General features: G+C 25.5%; 5 protein-coding genes across 6 annotated transcripts; 3 read left to right on the forward strand and 2 right to left on the reverse strand.

Annotated features, from left to right (window-relative positions):
- The first annotated feature begins 2,164 nt into the window (after window positions 1-2,164).
- On the forward strand, window positions 2,165-3,457 carry LOC122859629. The gene is made up of 2 exons (XM_044163311.1): window positions 2,165-2,192; window positions 2,285-3,457. Exons 1-2 carry the CDS (start codon window positions 2,165-2,167, stop codon window positions 3,409-3,411), a joined length of 1,155 nt encoding a protein of 384 aa, XP_044019246.1. The 3' UTR covers window positions 3,412-3,457.
- Window positions 3,435-10,312, reverse strand: LOC122858606 (transcription initiation factor TFIID subunit 1-like). 2 transcript variants are annotated; one of them, XM_044161585.1, is made up of 2 exons: window positions 4,185-10,312; window positions 3,435-3,951 (listed from the first exon to the last, which is right to left on the reverse strand). In XM_044161585.1, exons 1-2 carry the CDS (start codon window positions 9,994-9,996, stop codon window positions 3,740-3,742), a joined length of 6,024 nt encoding a protein of 2,007 aa, XP_044017520.1. In that variant the 5' UTR covers window positions 9,997-10,312; the 3' UTR covers window positions 3,435-3,739. The 2 variants fall into 2 exon arrangements, with proteins under 2 accessions (XP_044017520.1, XP_044017521.1); XM_044161586.1 differs by having other exon boundaries at window positions 3,438-3,951; window positions 4,230-10,312.
- Window positions 10,313-10,465: 153 nt separating this feature from the next.
- On the forward strand, window positions 10,466-11,615 carry LOC122858607 (transmembrane protein 258). The gene is made up of 3 exons (XM_044161587.1): window positions 10,466-10,910; window positions 11,150-11,389; window positions 11,476-11,615. The coding sequence occupies exons 1-2, from the start codon at window positions 10,893-10,895 to the stop codon at window positions 11,387-11,389; spliced, it is 258 nt and encodes an 85-aa protein (XP_044017522.1). The 5' UTR covers window positions 10,466-10,892; the 3' UTR covers window positions 11,476-11,615.
- Window positions 11,616-11,714: 99 nt separating this feature from the next.
- Window positions 11,715-14,301, reverse strand: LOC122858608 (tumor susceptibility gene 101 protein). Its single transcript, XM_044161588.1, has 8 exons — window positions 13,902-14,301; window positions 13,571-13,655; window positions 13,433-13,498; window positions 13,207-13,370; window positions 13,004-13,124; window positions 12,680-12,930; window positions 12,250-12,608; window positions 11,715-12,168 (listed from the first exon to the last, which is right to left on the reverse strand). The coding sequence occupies exons 1-8, from the start codon at window positions 13,953-13,955 to the stop codon at window positions 11,982-11,984; spliced, it is 1,287 nt and encodes a 428-aa protein (XP_044017523.1). The 5' UTR covers window positions 13,956-14,301; the 3' UTR covers window positions 11,715-11,981.
- A 4,267-nt stretch (window positions 14,302-18,568) lies between these two features.
- Window positions 18,569-23,389, forward strand: LOC122858609 (neural/ectodermal development factor IMP-L2). Its single transcript, XM_044161590.1, has 6 exons — window positions 18,569-18,807; window positions 21,784-21,981; window positions 22,244-22,305; window positions 22,388-22,656; window positions 22,735-23,054; window positions 23,131-23,389. The coding sequence occupies exons 2-6, from the start codon at window positions 21,784-21,786 to the stop codon at window positions 23,146-23,148; spliced, it is 867 nt and encodes a 288-aa protein (XP_044017525.1). The 5' UTR covers window positions 18,569-18,807; the 3' UTR covers window positions 23,149-23,389.
- The last annotated feature ends 1,796 nt before the right edge of the window (window positions 23,390-25,185 follow it).

Below are 25,185 nucleotides of genomic sequence, written 5' to 3' on the forward strand. Positions count from 1 at the left end.
CTCGAGGTTTTTCAAATTCCCGATTGGATATACATCAACGTGTCTATAAATGATTTCATGATTTTTCGCAGATAACACGAATTTTAGACTAACCAAATTTTGCATTTCACTTATTGCCTCGACTAGTGATTGACTTAGTGCAAAATCATACATATCAAATCTTTTTAAAACGACAAATCGTGAAAAAACCTGGAAAATAATTAATTTATTTATTAAAAATTAAATCAAATTTTTTTATTGTGTAAATAAAAATTTAAAATTTAAAATTTAAACTTACCGAAGAAAGTGAAAGTGCTGAGCAGTAAATATTTGTTTTTGAATTACGTTTAAGATATAATTTTTCCAAGGTTCCACCAACTTGTTCCAATGACTTGACCAAAGTATCTGGTAGATTTGAATATTCACATTGCCATTCAATATTCAGTGATTTAAGACGAGACATATTAGAAAAAACATCATCAAAGTCTTGGCTTTGAATTTCTTTAAAACCCAACCAAAGATCCTCAACATTTGGACAATTATCATTTATCAATGGCATCAAGTCAGAAAAAGGATAATCTAGTAAATTTAGCTGTGTTAAATTATATCCACAGAGATCAATTATGTATTCAAGATCAATTGCTTTTTCATCTAATTTTTTGAGATCTTCATCTTCATCTTCATCTTCATCTTCATCTTCATATGCAAAATTATTAAAATTAAATTCATCTTCATTTTTATTTTCATCTTCATCTTCATCTCCAACTTCAAAAATATATTTTTTACAGCATGAATCAACGAATTGATTGTGTCGATTTTTGCATACTGAAAAGTTAATTGAATATTAATACAAATTTTTTTTTTTTTTTTCTTTTTTTACCACTTAAAATAACTTACTTTTTTTGAATTGTGGTCGACCTCCAAATAGTGGATACATCCAAGCTATTCGCCTATCAAACTGTATTTGGAGTTTTCTACGCTCATTGTCATACATTTCTTCAAATGATTCTTCAGTATAATATTCATTTTGAATATTTACTGTTGATTCATTACAATGAATTAGCTCATCATAATTATGAAGAACTTTGTCTAATAACTTAAACTGTAAGCAAAAAATTAATTTATAATTAACAAAACCAGTTAAACCAATAAGATTAATTAATATAATCACTATATACAATACTGTATAGATCGCGCAATGAAAAACAATAATTAATTAATTTATATATATAGGTATATAATTTAAAACTTACTTCGTCCTCCGAAATTGAAATTAATTTCAAACGCCACTCAGTTTCATTCAAATGGGTCTTCATTTTGATTTTATTGATTAATCTAAAAAAAAAAAAAAATAACAACAAGGTTTATGAATGATACTACAACTATTTAAATATTAAATTTGATAAATTTGATGAAATATATTTGAATAAATTAATTGCACTTTATATATATTTTACCTTTTTTCTTATATGCACTAAAACAACTACACTTGACTGCTACTGATGCTGCTGATGCTCTTGGGGAGAATGCTGACTGCTGAATGAAGCATACATGTGCTTTTCACGATGCAGCTTTCGCCAGAGGGCTGCCATATAAGGATACGCACGTGCTTAATTCGAAAGGATATTAAGGTTAAAACAGGTTTCTCAACACGTGCTAGGTTTTTGATAATCTAAAAAATAATAATAATTTTTATGGAATTTATAAAAATATTTATTATTTTTTTGTAAATTCATTAACATTATCTTTATTTTTATTTTTTATTTTTAACTAATAAAAATATCATTTATAATTTTATTTAAAAAAATTAAAAATTATTATTAAATTTTCTTTTATTTGTTTTTTCTTTTAATATTTTCTCTTTTTAATAACCCAATTAAATACACAATTAAATATAATTTAAAAATAATGTTTCTATTGCCAAAACGTTTTAGTCAAATAACCGATTACGAGATAAGAAAATCTCTATCAATAATTTACAAAACTTTAGAATTAAATCCTTTGAATGAAAAAAAATTGACGAAAACATTGAAAAATCTTTGGTATTTAATTAAAAACTCATCAAATAATGACATATTTAATCTCGGTCCAAAAAAAATAATAACCTGCACAATGAAATTTTTTTTTCTATCAAATCAACATAAAAATAGATCAAAATTTCGTCGTTTTATAAAAGAAAATCCAAATGAAATACGTTCAAGAAATTGTTACAAGTATCTTTTTGATATTTTCATTGCTAATAATCCTGAAAAATTGACAAAATTAATTATAAAAATATTGACAAAAGAAAATTTTTGGCTCCTAGAAGATCTTTGTGAAATAATAATAAAAGATCTCATTGAAATTGGCGTTGATGGATCAATAATATTAAACTCAATACTAACACAAGTTGATGATAAAAAAACAACATTTGATAATGCAAAAACAATGATAAGAGTATTGTATGAAATATTGTCAAATTATTCATGGGACAATAGTGAAAAAACAATAAATTCAATTGAAAAATTATTAACAATTTATCACAGTAGTATAAATTTAAATAATAAAAATAATAAAAAACATGCTACACTAAAAAAAGGTCTTGAATTATGTATTCGTAATACAATTGATAATCTTCAAAATGACAATATTTTACCAATAATATATCGCATGTGTTGTTGGACAATTGAAGATAACATCAACAACGAAATAATTCATGATTTTGCAAGACCACTTGAATACGCAGCAAGCATTTACAAAACAAGCTTATTAATTAAAACATTTGATGATAAATTATTGCCTCTTTTAATGAAAATGATATCATCAAATAATAGATTAATAAGTCTGCTGGGTAATCGTGTTATTCAATGTTTAATTGATAGAAATAAGAATCGTCAGCAATTCGAAAAACCAAGAACATTTTTCAAGAATATAAATTACAAAATAACATTAAATAATTATAACAAAAATGATGAGTTATTTTATAAATTAAATCGTCAAATATTTCACGATAGTTTTGTCAACAGTTTGATGTATCATACATCAAAGTTAAGTCTAGAAGCAACATACTGTTCAATATGTTTATTGGCTGTTGAAATACCATGTGGTTTTACAGCAGCTTCTTTGACTTGTCTCATTATGAATTTTCAAGATTTAATGATTGATCAGCATGTTAATATTAAACGAGAAATAACATATCATGTTCATGCAATGGTTATGTCTTTGATGACACTAATATGCTGGATTCATAAAGCTCAAGTATTTTATTCATATGTTGATAAAATCATGATGAAACGAGCACAATATGCACCACATTTAAATCCTCCTCTACTGGCTGAATATGATTTTGCAATACTCTATGTACTTTGGGATAAACCAGAATTATTTTTTGTCGATTGGGAAGTTAGATATGGCTTGTGGAAATGTTTTCGTTCATCATCATCGTCTGAATAAATTTTACAACAACACGAGTTATATAATTGTCATCAGTATTTTTATATTATTTAAATTCTTTTTTTTTTTTTTAAATTTTTATATATATATATTTATATAAAGAAAAAAAAAACGCAGTCACACAAAAATTATATAAACGAATTATATAAACGAAAAAAAAAAACGAAACAAAATGACATACAATTTTCATGTTTATAATGTTAATTTTTTGACCCCACTGTTAAACAAATAGAACGACAAGTAAATTATTAATTAATTTTAGATAAAATAATTTTCATTATACTGTACACTTAATTTATGAATTTTTTTTTGTTTTTTTAAATTTTTTTTAAAACCAGATAGCACCGTCATCTTCATCTGGTTGTGATGAGGGTTGTTGTTCTTGTTTAAGTTGTTCTCTATTATTATCAACTTCTTCATCACTCTCTGACACAGCCAAATCTTCATGAATTTCATTGGATATTCTGTCATCCCTTGCTGGTAATCCAGCAAGTAAAAAGTCTGATGGATCATAATTTGGATCAACATCCATACTCTCTTCTGTAAAAATAAATAAACAAAAATTAAAATTAAAATTGAATTAATAATCAAAATATAATAATTTAATTTCAATATTCAGTTTCTATTTCATTGATAAATTTGTAAAAATAATTTTAATATTTATAAATGTAATTGTTGTTGTTTTTATATTAAATAATAATAATATTTATATTTAAAATGTAAATTTAAATAATTTTTCAAGTTTATCATTGAATTGGTAAAAATAATTTTACCTTGCTGAATTAATTGCTGTTCACCAACGTAAAATCCAACGTTACCTAATTGAACCATAGCCTCAGCAACTTGTTGACTATCATCATCTGGTGGTATTTGTGATGTTTCACGTGCATCAAGTACACCAATATCATTATTATCATTATTATTAAATGGTACCTCATGAAAATCATCATCATCTTCACTTGAAAATTGTAAATCTTCTTCAAGTACATCTTTTATTTTACATTTTTCATTATTATCATTAATCTCCATGTCACCCTCACCCTCAACATCAACAAAATCAAAATCATCAATACGTGATTTAATATTATTACTATTAAATTGTTGTTCTGGTGAATTTGTTTGACTACTACGAAATTCATTTTCATTTATTGTATAATTATCATCATCTGGACCAAACCATGATGATGAATCGACATCTGTTTGTTGTGAATTTGCAATTCTTTGTTGTGCAAGAGCAATTTTTTTTTCTAATTTTGTCAAAAAATCATCATCTTCATCACACTCATCAAGTGCATCTTTACATACTTGAAATAATTTTTCAGCATCTCTAACAAGTGAACTATCTTTACCATTATATAATGTACAATTATCAAGTATTTGTTCAATATCACGTAGAAAATCATGACGACTTTGATATTTATGTGCTTCAACTTTTTTCATAATTGTTTCAAGATCCATTGGTCGTTTAATAATATTATAATAATCTTTAAATTGTTTACCATTAACTGGTTTATTAAATGGCCATACTTCAGGCATTAATTTAACTTTTTCATTAATAATCATTTTTAATAAAAATGTTAATCTACTTTGATCATCATCATCAAGTAATGGATTAATAGCTTTTTCAAGTGCCATCAGCTTTCTTTCTTTTTCACCAATTTTATCAACACACAAATTTAACATACGTTGTGCTGTCAATGTAAACACATGTTTTGGTCCATTATATAGAGTTGAATTTTCTACAATTTGATTGACATCTTCCAGAAATTCTTTACGATTCAAGTATTTTTTTTGACGTAAATTTTCACGTATTGTTTGTAAATCCATTGGACGAACAATTAAATTATAATAATCAACAACTTTTTTAGCATTAACTGGCACAAGAAATGGTGCAACATCTGGTATATTTCTCATTTCACCAAGTATATTTTCAAATATTGTTGTCATAACAACAACTGGATCTGTTCTACGTCTATTTGTTGTTTTTTGATGACGTTTTAAATAATCACAATGATCATCACCAGTAGCACGTCTACGTTTTTTAGTATTACTATTATCTTTTGGTAATTTAATAAGTAATGATTTTTTTTTCATTTCTTCAGCATTTTGTTGATCAATCATTTTAGTTAATTTTGATGAAAATTTAAGTTTAACACCTTCAATATTAACAAGATCTTGATCATCATTACTAATATGTTTACTAGCCATGTCCTCTTCAGTTTCATCATTATTCATATTACCAATATTATTAATATTACTATTACTATTATTATTACTATTATTATTATGATGATGATAATTATTATGACTATTAATGATAATACCACTTGTTGGCATTGTTGACATACCACTTTGATATAATGGACATGCTTTATTTGTTCTCATATGTCCAACATTACCACAGGCACCACATTTTAATTTTAAATCTGGTTTAAGTTTTGATTTTTTACGTTTTGACGGTGATAATGAATCATTTTTATTGTAATTTTTATTTGATAATAATGTTGACATTGACGATGATGACATGTGACTATTAAATGAACTCATATTATTTGATGTTGATGCTAATAATGATGATGATGATGGCATTGTTCCTAGTGCTCCTCCACCACCTAATGCTGATGATGATGATAATGATGTATTACTTCTATTATCATGTATATTAAATAATGATGATGATGATAATAAAGAAGGATTATTTGCTTGATTTTCAGCAGCATTTCTTTCTTGATTTCTTCTTATACGTCTTAGTTGTTCTTGTATTCTACGTTTTTCACGTTTAATCATTTCTTTTTGTTGATCATCTGGTGATGCAATATTTCTTATATAATTTTCATCACGTGATTCACGTATTTTAATATATGTATCAATAACAGCTGGTTTTTTAACAATTTCAATACGTGTAAATTCTTTACCATCAGCATTATGAAATGTTCTACTTATTTTTAGAACTTTACCTGGTTGTAATGCATTATTTTGATCTTTATTATCACGATTATTATCATCGTCATTGTTGCCTTTATTTTTTTTATCTTTTGATAAATTTTTATGATCTTTATTATTTGTATTATTGTCATTAATATTATCATCACTCATCATCATTTTTCTTAATTCTTGTCTTGCTTGTTCTTCTTTTTCTTCTGATAATTGTATTGATGTTTTTTTATTTGCGAGCATATTTTCAAGATTTTTTCCCATTTCTTCAATATCAGAACTATCATCATCATAACTTTCACCATCATCAGTACTTAATATTTCAGCTGATGCCAAAACACGATTTTGTAAATCAAATATTCTTTGACATTCTTCTTTGTATCTTTCTTGATGTTCAGCAATTGAATAACGATTACCACGTGAAAATTTAGTCATACCCTCTTCACCAGCTTTAGCTTTTTCAGTTGATAATGTACGTACAACATCAATAACTTCCCATCTTGATAATTTTTTAATTTCTTCTTCTGGTACACCATGTTTACGTAGAATTGCTTTAGCATCTCTTAGTGGTAATCTACGTAAATCAGCATCAGTACCAGTAACTGTTCTTTTTGGTTGTGATTCTTGTTCTTCTTTGCTTACAGTTGGTTTATTTGGTACTCTAACATATGAAAAACCTTCACCTTGTCCAGTTGGATCAGCTGGTCCAGTCAGCTGTAATAAACATTTACCTTTCATAGCTTGTATATATGCTCTTGTTGTATTCCATGGTGCAACTTTAACTTCATCTTCCATTTTACCTTGCATTTCTTCATCATCATCATCTTGTGGTGTAAATAAAAATTTTTCACCATAACCAGCATCTTTTAATCTTTGTTCAGCAGCAATCATACTAAAATATGCACAACATTGTTCTGGTGATACCATTGCACGTATTTCTTCTTCACTTGGTAAACGAAAATCTGGTTTAATAACCCACCAATTTGAATCCATACCAGTTCTTTTAAAATCAGCACATAACTTTAAACGTTTACGTATTGAACTTTCACTGTGTGATGGAAATGCTGTTTTAATATCATCCATTTTAATTCTTCTTGGTAAATCAGTTGATTTCCAAAATAAACGATATATAAATACTTGTAAAAAATCACGTACAAAATTATTAGCACGTTTTGAATTTGGTCCTGGTACTTCATACAATGGACATTCTTGTCCAGCAACAAATAATGCATCAATTTCACGTATATAATATTGATTACGTGTACGTATTATTAGAAAATCAGTTTGTGGTACATTATGCTCGTATATTGGTGCTCTATACATATTATTTTCAATAGCTTGAATTGTTTGACCAGGTGTAAATACACCAAGAAATGGTGTTGTATGTGCATATGCTGTTTCACCATATTTATATTTTTTTGGACCATAATCATTACCAGGACGTCTTTTATAATAATTTTTAACTTTTGAACACATACCAACTTGATTAATAAGTGGTGGATGTTCTTCTGAAAATTCAACAAGTACTAATTCACCATCTTTACCAGTTAAATCATCAGGTGCTCTCATGAAAAATACATCACCACCACCAGATGCAATACGTTCTTGTTCACGTTGTTTAGCTTTTTTCTTAATATGTTTTAATAATGGCTGTGCTGAATGTGGTCCTGGTGTTGCAAGTGTACCATGACTATAACGTTTTATTGGCATTCTATGGAAATTTCTTAAACGCATTGGACCAATATGAGTTTGTATAAATGGTGCACGTAATTCAACAACAGGTGTACTATGTTGTATTAAATTACCACCACCAACTTTAATTCTTAATGTTGTTTCAGATGATCTTGGCATATAAAATATATCATTTGATATATTAAATGGATCATGATCTGGTGATTTTGGTGGTGGTGGTGGTGCATCTTCTTCAAGTGTTGTTATAACACCAGCTTTACCTAGCAACAATTTACTTTTTTTAACATGTGGATGTGGTATTTTAACTTTTGGCTGTGGTCCATTTTCTTTATGTGCCAATGCTGGATCAATATCTTCTGGTATACCAAGTACAATATTTTCATCATTTGGATCTAGTGTTAATATTTTTGGTTTTGGTATTTTTTTCATATTCATTGGATCCCATATTACTTCATCTTCCCATAAACCATATACTAATTCTTCATTTTCAACTGGAAATATTGAATACCATGTATCATCATAATTAAAATCATCTCTTGCTTGATTTTGTTGATTTATTTTACTACCACCACCACCACCACCTCCACCACTTTGTTTATTTTTTGGTGTTTGTAAATGTAATGGTGTATTTATATTTGATGTTGCAAGACGTACATTTTGTGCAACAGATACTGTACCACCTTTACCTGGTTGACTAAATGCTTGTGCTGTTCTATTACCACTTGATGGAACCCAACCAGCAGCATTATTTTTACTATTTAATTTTTGTATTACTTTATGTTTTATTTCTTCACCATTCCAAACAACATCATCTTCCCAGTGTAATTGTGATACCATAAGAAATGCATCATCAGCTATTTTTTCATCATCATTATTATTATTATTTTTATTGTTGTTGTTGTTGTTGTTATTGTTGTTGTCAGTTAATCTAAAACCATATGTAAAATCTTCACCATTTTCAGGTACATTAAATAAATCATACCAATGTTGAGCTGGGCCAAAACGCCAGTCAGCAGCTTTTGGTCCCATATCATCATTTTCACCAGTATCTGGTTTACCAGTTTGTTCTTTATCTTGTGTTGGTGTTAATAATTTTGCCTCATCATCTGATGCAATTTTATTTTTATCATCTGGTATTGGTCCATATGACATTTTCCATCCTTTAAATTTAATTCTTCTATCATCTTGATCAGAACCAGAATCAGAATCTTTTGAATCATGATGTCTTTTTCTTTTTTTACGTTTATGACGATTTGCACCACGCCATATTTGTGGAAGACTACTTGGTTTACCTGGACCAAAAAGACGTGAAAATCTCAATACTTTATTGGGTCGAAAATCTGGAAATAATTCAGTCACTGAAATATTTGCATACTTGGATGGAAGCATTGATGCTAATGGTGTTTCAAGTTTTCTTTGACGTGCAGCTTCAACTTCTTCTGGTGTTAATACATCATCTTTATCATCAGCATCATCATCATCATCACCATTATTATTGTTACTATTATTTTTTTCACCTAATGGTAGTGGTGGTGGTGGCATTAATTGTGTATCTGATTTATTTGGTACATTTTCATCATCAGCATCATAATTTGTTTCTGTTTCCATTTTAACAACATCATTTTCAATTTTAATATCACAATTATCATCAGCCAATTCATTTATGTCAGAAAAATCAAATGCTGATGGTGATTTTCTATCATAATCATCATCATCATTTTGATGATTAACATTATGATCACCATTTTCATGAATGACACTTGAACTCTCTGACATAATCATTTCATTTAAAATTGAACCCAAACCCAAACGACCAAGTGATGATAAATGTTGTTTTGCTTCAGCATCAAGAATATCATCTTCCAACTGACCATTCTCATCAATATTACCAAATAAAAAACCAGTCATATTTATACCAATATCATTGTCACCATCCTGATCATCATCATAGTCACCCATTGTTTATACCTAATAATTATTTATTATCTTATCTTGTAAACAAACAAATCACTGTTAAACACACTTGGGGGTTATAATGTCAATTTTGACAGTTTATTTGTCACCTTTACACTTGGGATGGATATTATTTTTTATTTTCCATCAATAATGGCGTCTTTTGTAATTATATCTACATTTAATTACTTAGATACATTTTTTTTTTTCATTTTTTTGTCATTTATTAAGATAAATATTAGTACTTTTTTAATAATTACTCTTTTTTAAAGATTGATGATGATGTGATCAGGGTCCTTTCGAGGACGCCATGTTGACAAACATCATACTGGAGTTTTTTTGCTTTTTTATTTGTCTATTTTTTTTTATTTTTTTTTTTTTCTAGCCTTGTGACGTAAATTTTACGTCAGCCAATCAGATTATCATTTATCATGTCGATTCATGAAAATCATGATGAAAATTATGAATTGACTGAGTTTAAATAAAATAATTGTTTAAACAATTAAATAAATAAACAATTATTATTTATTAACTTTATCATTTGTTATGAATAATCAATTAAACAAATATTATTATAACAAAAATTATTAATACCAAAACAAAAAACAAATGATATTAAACATTTTTTTTCAAATTTTTTTAAAGATAATTTTAGAATACATTTAATTGTTTACACAATTTTGTATTTATTATATAATTATTAATGCAAAAGTACTTGAATATTATTGTTTTATCCAATTTTACACAATTTTATTAATTAATTTAATTAATAAAAAATATTTGACATAAGACATTTCAAATGTCAATAGATGCCACTAAATGACACTTCCATTTTCCAAGAAAATAATCATAACAGTAAATAGATAAAAAAAAAAAATATACATAAAACCGGCCACGTCAAAATGAATATCGACAAAATGGTAAGATAAATAAATAAATAACACTAAAAACAATATAAATAAATAATAAATAATATTATAAACAATGTAAATTAAATAGTTATAATTTTTTGTCTCAAAAGAAATAATTTAAAAAATCGAAATTTACAAATGAAAATTAATCATGACGTGTCCATGTTGTGTTGATTAGGATCAACGTTATATTAATTATGTTTGTTTATTGATTAATTATTATAAATTAATTATTATTGTTATTGCAGATTGACATTGACTCAATGGAGAGATACATATCACCAATAAATCCAAGTGCATTTCCAGTGTTGGCTGTTATGCTACTTGGCATTGGTGTTTTCTTCACAGCTTGGTTTTTCGTTTATGAAGTTACAAGTACCAAATTCACCAGAGATTTATTCAAAGAGCTAATTGTTGCATTTGTTGCTGCAATATTTTCTGGCTTTGGAATATTATTTTTAATGCTTTGGGTTGGAATATACGTATAGGTAAACAAATATTTTGCAATTAAATTTTTTGATAAACTTGTCAATTTTTTTAATAACTTGTATTTGTTTTTCTAATTTTGTTTCAGCACTAGTCAATCTAAAATACCATCAAATTTTTTCTACAATATAAAATTAATGTGTTATAATATTCCATTGCATTGTTGTATAAATCACAGTAATTATAAAAATCAATTTTATATATTAAAATAAAATAATGGCTCTTTAATTTTGAGTAATTTGTTGTTTTTAATTTTACAATCCCATTGTTGTTATATATTTTTTTTTCCATTGAATTTTCATCAACAATAATCAAGACAATAATTAATTAATAAACAAAACAATGATTTTTAATAATATTTTCTTTTTAATCTCCAGTATTCTGTTTACATTTTGTAATTTTTTTTATTTATTTATTCAACACACATTGAGTACATGTATGTTTATTAATATTTAATTATATTTTGTTTTTGTATAACATTATTTTTATTAATATTTTTTTTGTTCGATAATAAAATAGTATATTATTAACCACAAATTTGAAGCAAGTCTATCTCCATCCAGGATTATTTGACTGTCATGATATTCAATAAAATCATGCAGCTAAACCAGCTTTTTGTCTGCAACGTAGCATCAAAGCACGTAGCATAAATTGTCTGCGTGATAATTGTCGAACTTGTTTTAAAAACACATCCAAATCAATTGATCCTTGACGAAGACCCTCACCAAGATAATAAATTGCATCTTCAGTTGCTGCTTCTTCAGCAAATGCATTCAACATTCTACGAAAAAAAAAAACAAAAACATTAATCAATTTAATTCAACATCATTAAGTAACAAAAAAAAAATATATATATACTGACTGTTTATAAAGTGGTGCAATAGTTGTAACAGCTTCATCAACATCAATTGATTGATTATCTGATAATTTTTCAATTTCTTTAACCAACTCAGCTTCTTTATCTTGCAAAATATTAACATTTTTTTCCAATTCATTTTTTTCTTTTTGTAATTTAGCAAATATATCTGATAATTTTGATGATCCATTTGTTAATTCTTGTTGTGTACGACGTAGTGTTTGAAGTTCAGCTTGTAATTGTGAATGATGTTCATACAAACGTCTACGTAATTTATCACCAACTGCTGACAATAATGACACTCTAATATGTTCTTCAGTAATTGTATCAGAATTACCACTTGTCATACCTCCCATTGGTGGTGACTGAACAAAAAATAAAAAAGGCAAATATTAAATACCCCATCAATCTTACAAAATATTTTAATTAAACTTACTGGTTGTTTTGCTGGAGGATAAGGTGGTGGATATGTACTTGGGTATGATGATGGATACGGTGATGACATTGCTGGCATTGGAGGATATCCTGGATATGCTCCACCAAAAGCAGAACCACTTGCTGGTGGATATGGTGGATAAGGATTGGCTCCACTTGTAAATTGTGGATTTGTTGGATACGGTGTGTATGGTGATCCACCAGCTCCACCACCAGATGCATTTCCTCCACTGTTTGGTACTGGCATAAATGCTAATAATATAATAATAATTATTTTATAAATAATAATGAGCTGATTTTAAATTAATTTTAAACATTAACTCACGTTGTGTTGGATATGGTGATGGTGTTGTTTTATGGCTTGGATGTTTTTTAGCAAACACTGGTGGTTGTTCACCAAATGTTATTATCATCACTTGTATTAATCCCAGTATGTCTGATGTATGCTTTATAAAATTTAATAAACAATTATTATTATTAGCTACGTGACAATTATTGACAATTAAATAATGAATTGACAAAACTTACTGGTACCCATTCATGCAAATAAGGTAAATATATTTTTCCATTATGATCAACATACTGACTGACACGAATATTCATGTCAGCTGTTGGTTTGACATAACACATTGGTGCATTGTTTGGATGTGTATCCATTAGCCATATGCAAATTGGTATGTTATATACAAGTCCTAAAATAAATTAACATTTTTCATTAGTTAATATTAATCATGATAATCTAGTTTTTATTTACCTTTGTAGAGGACAGGAATTGTGCCTTGTAAATTAAACAAATCTTGAGATGAGCCATCATTAAATACTGTAAAAATAATTTATTTATTATTATTAGTTTATTTATTAATTTATTTATTAATAGTTCATTTATTTTTACCAAATTTTTCACACTTGTGCCTCAGGCTTTTGTACTGTGTTAATACATTTTGAACTTCTCTTTTTGTTACTTCAGGATGTTGATACTGTAAACATAACAAAAACAATTAATAAATAATTGAATAATTATAATTATAAATAAACACATGTTTAGAAATTATTATAAGTATTATTAATAACTACGTGTTTAGCCAAATGATTAATAATTGGAGGTAAAATTTTCGCAATTATCTTGCTTTTGTCAACAATCTGAAATTAACCATTTCATCAACAACAATATATAAATCCCAGTTGGAAAAATATAATAATTAATAATTAAATAAATATCTTACTTTAGATAAACTTTGTTTTATTTTAGCTTCATCAATGTGATTCATTTTGACCATCAAATTTCACACCAGGAGTTCTTGAATTAATCACAACAAAAAGCAAAGAAAATATTAATATAAAAAATTAATTATATTTTTTATTTTATACAAAAGAAAAAAATGGCTGAATTTATTTATCACACACTGAACAACACACACTGTATTGTCTTCAATTGATTAATACATTTTTATAAAGAATTTATTGTTGAAAAAAATATTAATAACATGACGTTTCAATAATCAACGTGTAACAGATATAACAATTGTCAGGTGTTTTTATTACAGAGATAAAAAAAAAAACAGAGAACCGATTAGACGTGTGTATAAAAATATATGAATCATCAAATTAATAATAACAATAATTATTTATAAAGAAAAAAAAAGAGAGAAAAAGCAAGAAAGAGAGAAAGGCCACGAAGCCACCAGTCGATAATATAAATTTCTACAATATCTATCTTTTTTTAAATTTGAATTTCAACTTTTTTTTTTTTTGTCTTTCAACATGTTAAAAAAAAAATATATAGTATAATTAAAATAGTAAAAAATGTGAGTGATAAGAAATCTGGAGTACTGATTGCATCAGCCGTTCACGTCAAATCATGATGATGATAATGATGATGATGATGATTTTTTTTTCAAATATTAATTACAGCAAATTGACTGTGTTGAGGAGATAAAACATGCACGTGTATCATGTGTCATCATGATGATGATAAAATAATTTAAATGATAATGAATACATAATAAAAAAATTCCAACAAAGTATTTACGTTTTAACTTGATTTAAAATTAAAATCAGTTTTATAATTAGAAAGGTGTTTTTATTTAATTTGAATCACAAAATTTTATATCATTTTTTTTTTTTTTCTCATTTCTCCTGCAAAGGATATGTGAATATCTCAAGGATTGTTTACAATTTTTTATAAGAATTTAAATTGATGACGTTTTAGTTTTTCGATTGATTTTTTTTTTTTTTTATTGATAAAATAAATTTAAAACGTGTATTATTTTTTCACTTGGTGATTTGATAAGGTTTTTATTTTTATTAATAAGTTGATAAACTGGTTTAAATAGATGTCAAGTTTGTTTACAATATTTCCATTTGTTAAATTTGAGGATAATTTTTTATCAAAAAACTTGAGTATTATTTAGTTTTTAATATCAAATTGTATTGAGGATGACATTAATATTTTTGTTTTCATTTAAATTCTCCTAAAAAAAAACAAAATACTATAGCCAACTTTTCTTTATGATGTAAAAGAAATTTAAAAAATTTTGTTTACTAAATAATTAAAAATATTCAAAACTTTCTTTCATTTTTAGTAAATAAATAAATTTAAAAATATCAAAGTTCCATTTACATGAGCCAACAATTTTCTATAAATACACAAAATAATAAAAATAAAATTACAGACAATTATCAATTACATCAATTGTATTATTTAATTGACAAATTATTGAAAACCCCATGTAGCCAAAGTTAATAAAAAATTAATAACAACCAAACAAAAAAAAACAAAATAATTTTTTTCCACAACAAGTGTTTTCACATTTTGTAATTCGAAAAATATGCCATATCTATGAAAAAAAAAAAAATAAATAAAATAACCATACCTTGATATTATTATTTAAACAAAATAAATCAGCATTAAAAAATTATAATATTTATAATTTCACATGCTCCGAAAAAATATTTTAAATATTACTCATTTTTTTTTTTTTTTTTTTCCGATGACGTATATTTATATCAATAAAAAATAAATTAAAATATATTCCATTGAATTTGATTATGAATAAGTTTAATCAACTTAATAATCGCAAAAAAAAAAATACAACAAACTTGATAATGATAATTTTTTTTCGAATGAATGAAATTATCACACCGGGAGTTTGTTTTTTTTTTATTTCTTTTTTGATATAAAAATCCCTGGAGGCTAATTTATCCATAGACACATTATAGTCATATATACTCTGAATGACTATATATCAAATTGTACATGCGGCGTTGATAAAAAATAAATAATACCCAGAAGGACGAGGTAATGATGAAGAACAAGATAAAAAAATTAATATAATATAAAAAAAAAAAAAAATATGGAATTTTGCAAAACGTGCGCCAATAACATTCCAATCTACATATTAATATTTTTTTTATTTCAATTCAAATTTTAATTAAAATATTTTATTCACTCAGGTGATGATGATGATGATGATGATGATGATGATGCAATATATTCAAAAGATATTTCATTTTTTTTAACTTAAAAAATTCGTGTGTTAGGTGCCGCCACCCAATGCGGTGTGGTATTCCAGGAAGGACAACAATCTAAGCATTTTTTTATTTTTTTTTTTAAATTTTATTATTATCTTTTAAAGCGATAAGATCTTGAGAATTTTGTGATATACATTAAAATACTACGTTGAAAATTTTATCTATCAAATGCAAAATATAATTTTCAAGAAAATCATTGGTTTATTTTTTAAATAATCATCAATTCAATTATTGATTGAGATAATTAAGCGAGATCACGCGGTTAGTGTTTCAAATGTATTAAATTTAAATTTATTAATGGCATGTCACGGGTTGTCGAAGAAGAATAGACTCAAATATATTTAATAGAATGAAAAAAAGAAAGAAAAAAAAAAAAGAGAAAGAAAAAGATCAAACGGTTGTGCATTTTCAAGAAAAATTTTTCAAAGAATGATCCTCTTCCAACTTGTGTGGTACCATACTGTAAATGTGATTCACTCAACAAAATCTTCATGGAATTTTTTTTTCTCTTTTTTTTAAATTGTCTTTTCCTTTGAATAGTAGTTTGACCGTTATAAATTTTGACTCATTTTTCATATGATCAATTTCTACACTACTGTGTAGAATTATAATTTAATTTATTTGTATGAAAAAAAATTAAAAAAAAATAAAAAAAAGTTGTTTAATTATATCAATAAAACTCGTCAGTCAATAAAATTTCTACAAATTTCTACAAATTTTTTTACACGTTGGGATGAGGTCATGGCCCCTACTGTGAAAAATTAAGGTGGTTCGATGACGTTGGTGGTGCATCTGACAAAACTATTGAATATAATTTAAAAAGAATGACCAAATATTTTCTCTTTTCTTGAATGATCGGTATCTTTTGTATTGAAATCTACTGAGAAATTTAACGAAGCAAGTTGATGAACTGTTTAAACATGTACAAACTTGTCAGTTATTTTATTTTATTTTTTTTAAATTTAAAAGTAAACTATATAGCATTAATCACAATATTACAAGATAAATATTTCAATGAATTTATCGATATGTTAGACAAATATATAATTTACTTGTACACTTGTATATAATCAAGTGAAATATTTAATTTAAATTCCTGGAAGAGTTTTTTTAATATATTAAAAAATTTTATCAATGATTTTTATCTTCAGCGAGATATTGATTTATTATTATTCATTATATATATTGTTAATTATTAATATTCATACAAATTGTTCTCGAGTAAAATTTTAAATCATAGCTGGACGACAATTTACAATATAAATTATTAAATGATTTGTGTGTGTGTGTGTGTTTAAACCGGGTGTTTAACAATTGCTGCACTTGATGCATTCCCAAGCATCTGTGGATGCAATTCGAGATTCAATTGATCTCTGTATTGTGTCAGGGATCAGGAGCTGATGATCAGTCGACTTTAAAGAACCCGCCAATACAACAATTCAACATTGCACAATTTTTTTTCTTTACTATTTTTATTTATTTATATATATTGTCAATTTATAATGATAATTAATGTGTCATTTTTTTTATTAGTTTATATTTTTTTTTCTATTTAATCTTTGATAATTTTTGGTGGTTAATTTTTTCATTGCGGGTGGGTTTATTCGGTCTAGAGAAATTAATATCACACTGAGTTTCTTGATACTTTAATTTTGATTAAAATAAAATATTGCGAAATTAAATATTAATTAATTAAAATATGTTGCTTTTGTTTGTTTTTTTTTTTGAAATAATTATTACAAAATTTCCATGGAATTGTTTTAATTTTTTTTTAAATTTATTTATAATTAACGAGTTTAAAAAAAAAAAATTATTTAACATTTCGACAAGAGAAATTTATGAAATCGTTTTGATTTTTCTTTTTATAAATAAAATATTGATTTATTATTATTAACTTTATGTTCATTCACTAATATGTATCATGTAAATGAAAAAAATGATTAATTAATTTATTATATCAATTTTAGGCAAAAGAAATTTAATTCAATTTAAAAGTTGAAATTTTAGTTTATTAAAGATAAAAATTTGAGCAAATATTTGTATGATACTGATGATGGGGATGATGATAATGATAATGATAATGATGATGATGATGACTTTGTCACGTAGCTGATAGTAAAGGGACATGAGGAATCAACATCATCAGACACTCGTGCATCGTTGCTTAGTTATTTTATTTAAAAAAAATAAAAAAAAATAAAATAAAAAAGAAGGGAGTTTAATTTGATTGGACAAAAGATATATACTACCCCCGCTTTGTAAATTTTTATATATAACTAGTCAACCAATCAGCTACGAAACAGACACGATGATTATTTCATTTGAAAACGTATAAATTCGAAGATGAAAAGCTATTTGTTGCCAGTTCTTGTTTAAGACTCTTGATATTTCTACTTGTCAAATATTTTAAACAATTATATTTTCATTAAATATAAATAAACTTTTAAACATTTGGTTTTTTTTTTTTTTTATTATTTTCTTTTGATTTTTTTTCATTATTCATTTGTGATTCAACTATATTATATCGTGAAAGATATTTTATATTTTTTTATCAAACATTGATCAACGTTTCATCAATTACAACAAAAAAAAATTAAGGTAAGATTTTTTTTTAATTATTTTTTTCCATCAAAGAAAAAGAACCACTTTTAATAAGACGGAAAAAAAAAAAAAAAATTCAATTTTTTCATGAAAAATTATTAATTAACCTTGAGGTTTATGAAAAATTTTAAAAAAATAAAAATAATCAATACAATAAGATAAAAATTGGATCATTTTAGTTAATAATATTTGTCATTTGCATTAGAGGTTGAAGGAACACACGTAGTCCCTCTCGAATAACGTAAAACTGGTTCAAACCAACCCGAACTTCCTATTATCTCACAATACACACATTACACTGCAAAGTTAATTCAACAAAAGGCCTATATTGTCTGCATATCAAATCATTAAAAAATAAAAAATAAAAAATAATAAAAAAATTAAGGGTTTTTCATACATTTACAAATAATTATACGTGTAAATTTCATAAATCAACATGTCAATTTTACTCACGTGGCTAATTGACACTTGGACAAACTAGTTTACACACAATTTAATTTAAAAAAAAAAAATTATTCAAATACATATGTTAGATGAGCATTAATACTTTTATTACTTGATAATTTCGTTGACTCAGATTTATATCTATATAGAATTTTTTTTTTTTTTTTTTTTTAACCACGTGTATTTATTCACGTCCGCCACTTTCCATTAGGAAAAATATAACTTCAAAAATTCAAATATATTTCAAATATAAGCTAGTGACACTTATTTCAATTAAATTGATTTTTTTGATTAATAAAATTTTGAAATTTTCACCTGTTGTTTTTGTTATTATTATTCAAATTAGACAAGGTCAGTTTGACTGTCTTTGTGTGTGCGTGTACGTGTGTGTGTGATATCAATGAACATATAATTTTCATCAGCTTTTAAATGAGGTGTGCTTTTATTATTATTACCGTAGTCCCAAAGTGTTGCATCATTCTTCACGGTCTTCTGACGTAAATCGGGTCATTCAGTATCTCGTTCACATGTATATTTTATATATACTTTTTTTTTTCCATCCGGAAATTCCCGGAAATATGCTGTCAAAGTAAATAAATTTTATCTAAATTTTAAATAATGATTAAAATTAATTTTATCTAAAATTTTATTTAAATGAAATATCACTCATGGTGGTCAAATGATATTTGAATTAATTTTTTTTTTTCCTCATTGCAATTTATTTCAAGAAATGCGTCTACTGTATTTTTAAAATAAATAAAAAACTTGAAAGCCATTTGAATTTGAAATTTTTTAAACAGACAACTTTTTCCATTGATATTCTTCGTATAGATAAAATTTAATTGTCTTCGTGACAAAATAAAATGACGATATTGATGTATCAAACTGACATTAAAATACCGATTAAATATTCTCAGAAAGTGTCGGAGTAAAAATCAGCCAAGAAAATACAATTTATAAATAATTTGATTCAAAATTTTATATCGCAAAGATAATTAATACACTTGAATATGAATGGAATGTGATTCAGACTTTTATTAGGGATCACCTTAAGTGACTGCCAAGAGGCGTTGAGTTATATGCGTTGACTTGAAAATAATAATAATAATAAATAAATAAAACATATATCTTTTAAAATAAGAAGAATGAAAAAGAAAAAAAAAAGATAATACCAAGAAGAGAACACACACAGAATGAAGATGATCTGATGTAATGATATAATGAAAGGGAAAAAAAGTAAAAAGAAAAAAAAAGTTCTCCATGACGTCAAAGAATCAGGGTGGGTGTGTCACATAATTAATTGTCCTCCAAGAGACGGCATTAAATCTGTTCATCATCTATGTAAGTCATCACTTGCGTGCATATAATGTATATTCACATTGAATTAAATAAAAAAAAAAAAAAATCAAATAGATTGATTGATTGATGAAGAAAGAAAAAGAGGAATGATGATGAAAAAAAGAGCATTTTATGAAAGTGTTAATGCATGTGACAAGAATGATTGAAGAATTTTGAAAATTTCATCATGTTCATAGTCACGTGTTTAAATTAAAAGCGTGAAGAAATAATTTTTCATGTTATAAATATATAATTTTAGGTAGTCTGTAAGTTAAATATTTATCACATGCGGTTTAGAGATAAAAATAAAAGACAAAAAAATTATTTATATATGTGTGAAAAAGAAGAAGATGATGATGAAGAAGAAGAAGAAGAAGTGTGTCTGAACTTGTTGCTTGATGACTGGATGTTATATATACTTATATATCAAGCAGACACATCAAGATATGATGACGATTATGAGTATTATGACCAACAGAATGTCTGTCTCGTCTTGACTCACTCGGCACACTTGTAAGATTAAAAACCTCGTGACTTTATTGACTGGTCTGATTATTGTTATCATTTTTTTTTTTTAAATTTTTTTTCTACTAAATTTATATTAATTTTAATGTATAAACTCAATCAACAAGTAGTAAAAGTTTTACTAAATCAGACATTTAATTAAAGATTTATTTTTAAAAAAATTCATTCATTTTTTTTTTTTTTTTTTTTGATTTATATTATAGATAGATATATTGGTTGCAGCAAATGATTTGAGCCTTGAGCTAAACAATAAATTAAATTCGTTGGTTAATATTACAGAGTCACATGTTGGAACGAAATGTGTTAGGTCATGAATGCTTGAGTCAATGTGTGAATGAATATTCATTAAAAAATAAAATTAAAAAAAAAACTCAATATATATATCATCAGAAATATTTATATTAATTTGCATAATTTTGCAATAAATCAATTATAATTTTAATAAATATTCACCTTATAATTTTCAAATCATCTTTGCGGTGATTAAAAAATAAAATATATTATTTTTTTTTTTTTCTTTGGTTGCTTCTTTATCATTGAAATATATTTAAAATTTTTTTTCTTTTTTTTTTCATATTATCTTGATGCCAATGAACTTTGGATCATTCGATGTAATTGTGTCTCAACATTAAATAATTTATATTTTATATTTATATATATCAACAGATGCAGGATTACTTGGTAAAGACCCTACTGGGTTTTTTTGTTATGACAATAACAACAAGTATTGTCACAAGTAATTCACTTGATTTTCTACGTGCCCTTGCACAAGAAGCTGATGAAGAACAAGCTGTATTTGATGCTGTTGAACAGACAAATTCAATATCTGATTTTAATATCAAATATCCACCGACAAATAAAAAGGTAAATTATTTAAAAAATAAAAATATTTATTTATTAATCAAACAGTGTGACATAATAATGATATATATATTTTTTTTTTTATTATTTTTTCGAATCATTATTGCACGAAACTCTTCACCTTGAATGTCATCAATCAATACTGCATTTTTATTTTCATTTATTTTTCCTTTTTATTAATGGATTTGACTTGTGTCGTGACGAGTATTTTATATTATCGCAATTTATAATTTAAATATCATCATCATCATTTATCAATTTACAGAATAAAGATTGGGTCAAAGTTAAGCTGTCTGGGTCAACGCATTCTCATGTTTTATCAAAAGGGTAATAATAATAATAATAATTTAGAAATAATATTTTAAAAAAAAAGATAATTTATTAAATGACATTATATAATTTTGATTAGACAAAATTATGAATTGAAATGTATGGCTGATGGTGGACCAGCTCCTCAAATATACTGGATACGTGGTGGTGATATTGAGCGTCAAATTGATGATTTAAAAAGACCAAATTCTGTGTATGATGATTTCACATCATCTGAAATTGGACCAGCTAAAATTGAATCAAAATATATCATTGATTGTGCATCTAAAAATGACGAGGGACCAATATATTGTGTTGCAATATCTGGTGATAAAGTTGAATGGGATTCAACAATAATTTTAGTAAATGGCAAGTATTTTACAAAAGAAAAAAATCAAACAACTAATTCATTAGTCAATTAATTAATTAATTTTTTTAATACAATAGATAATTCAACACGTAATTTACCATGTGGAACAAGACGTTTACCAGTAATAACAAATCATGCATCAACAGTATTGGCTCTTCAGGGAACATCAGTTGTACTTCCTTGTGTTGCAGTTGGTAAACCAAAGCCATTTATATTATGGGAAACTGCTGAAGGAAATAGAATTACGAATTATATATTTAATCCACGTTATAAAGTACTTCCAACTGGTGATCTATTAATTGATTCACTTGAATGGAATGATATGAATGGATATACATGTATAGCACGATCAAATCTTGGTGAAGATCGAGCATCAACGTTTATATATCCTGTTCAAGTATGTATTTAAATAGACACATATTATCTAAATTAATTTTTGTTCATTTAATTAATTATTTATTTATCATTTACAGCGAGATGATGGACGTTAACTACGTTTAATGCATGATGGACTCAATTACGATGCACCAATGGCCATTCAAAGTACTTGCAATCCACCTGTCTCTAGTTTTTAGGTAGCTGACTATTATTACTAATAATAATAATTATTTAAATTAATTTAAAATATTTAAAAATTTAAAAAAAAAACACAAACAAAAGAAAAAGGTAACCGTGCCCACGACGAACTTGTAATTCGCGACGCAAAAAAAAAAAAATACGTAAATGATTTAAGAAAAAAAAAAAAAATATTATGAGCGCGACGTAATTATCTAGTCACTCCAAGTTAAAGCCGGGGCCCATAATATAGTCAGTAATTAAATTATTATTATTATTAATTATTTTCTTTAATTTTAATTGTCTTTAATGATTATTTTTTTGTTTATTAGTGGAGTAATAACAAAAAGAAAAAAAAAAAAAAACGATTTACATTCCAGCTGGTATATTTTTTCGCTCATTTAAAATATGTATAATTGTACTTTTTAATTATTATTTTTTTAATTATATATATTTCGTCGATACGATCATAAATTTATTTATGTAATTATGATATATATTTATGATCGTAGTTTATGTACTTACAATTGAATAAATGTATTTTGTCATACCATAAAAATTATATAATATGCATTATTAAATTATTAAATAAAAATACACATTAAAACAATTTGATTTTTTAGCTTTATTTATTTTTATTATTGAAAGAATAATGATTATAAATGTTTTTCAAATATTTTAGGTATTTTTTAATAATTTTAATGATATTTTTTATACTATAATCGTACTGTAAATATATTTGTTTGAATGTTTCATCTTTTTTGTTGATGAATAAAAATTAATAATTGCTTTTAATAATTAAATTATTTCGTTTGTGATATTTATTATTATTTATTATATTTAAATTAAAATTATATTGTTGAAATCCACAAAAAAATATATTTTACTTCTTCAAGATGTCTTTTATTTAACGGTTGTTTCAGAAATACTGTGCAACAAATATTTATTGTAAAAAAAATTGTTTCAACTTTTAAAAAATTTTAACGTCATAATTTTCCACTGGTCTTTTTATTTCCAATATTTTTTTTTACAATAAATAATATAAAACAAAAATGCAAAAATATGAAAGACGTCGGGTTGGATGGAGGAGCGTACCTAGTCCGACCGTGAAAGATCATGACCCGAGGAACAGGCCAGAGACTCTATGTCAATGGGCTTCCCTAACTCAGGAGAACAAAAAAGCCAAGTCAGGGAGCTACTCCATCCCTACGCACCCAATCCCGAAAAGTAGGAAAGCCGTAGTCGCTCGTCTCTCTTAGTAAAAATTAAACTTTGTTTCTTCATTATATAGAAACGATATGCCACATCACCACATGTGAGAATGCTTTTTTTTCAGCCATCTGCTAGTCATTTGCATAACTAATTAGTAATTACATATTGATTGTTTTTTTTTTTTTTTGTTATTATTAATTATTTTCTTTATTTTTAATTGTTTTTAATAAGGGTTAATGTATTTTGTTATTCCTGAAAATTATAATATCAATTTCTTAAATTATTAAATAAAAATACACAAGAAAACAATTTGATTTTTTAATTTTATTTATTTTTATTATAGAAAGAAAAAAAAAACTTTGTGAAAAACATTTTACAATTTTATTGAGTTATATTAAATCAGTGGTTTTTTAAATTTATTGAAAATTTCATTTTTTCAATTAATGTTCAACGACAAGTTTTTATTTTCTCACATAACAAAAGCTTGTACATTTAATAACACTTTTAATTAAACTTTTAAATTTTTTTTTTTTTACAATTGTTTGTGATGTCTAGTTACTAGTCAAACTTTGCTTCTTTACCACACACAATTACGTTTAATTATTATCGAACTTTAAATTCAATATTTTTTAATATTTCATTTATCTCTTTTTGTAAATGAAATTATTTTTAATTACAATGCTCACACGAAAGTGTGTATAATACAGACACCTCTAATCTCAAATTAACAATATCAATTAATCTATTTTTTTTTCTTTTTT

Source organism: Aphidius gifuensis, linkage group LG6, assembly GCF_014905175.1.
Source record: "Aphidius gifuensis isolate YNYX2018 linkage group LG6, ASM1490517v1, whole genome shotgun sequence".
Classification (NCBI taxonomy): domain Eukaryota; kingdom Metazoa; phylum Arthropoda; class Insecta; order Hymenoptera; family Braconidae; genus Aphidius; species Aphidius gifuensis.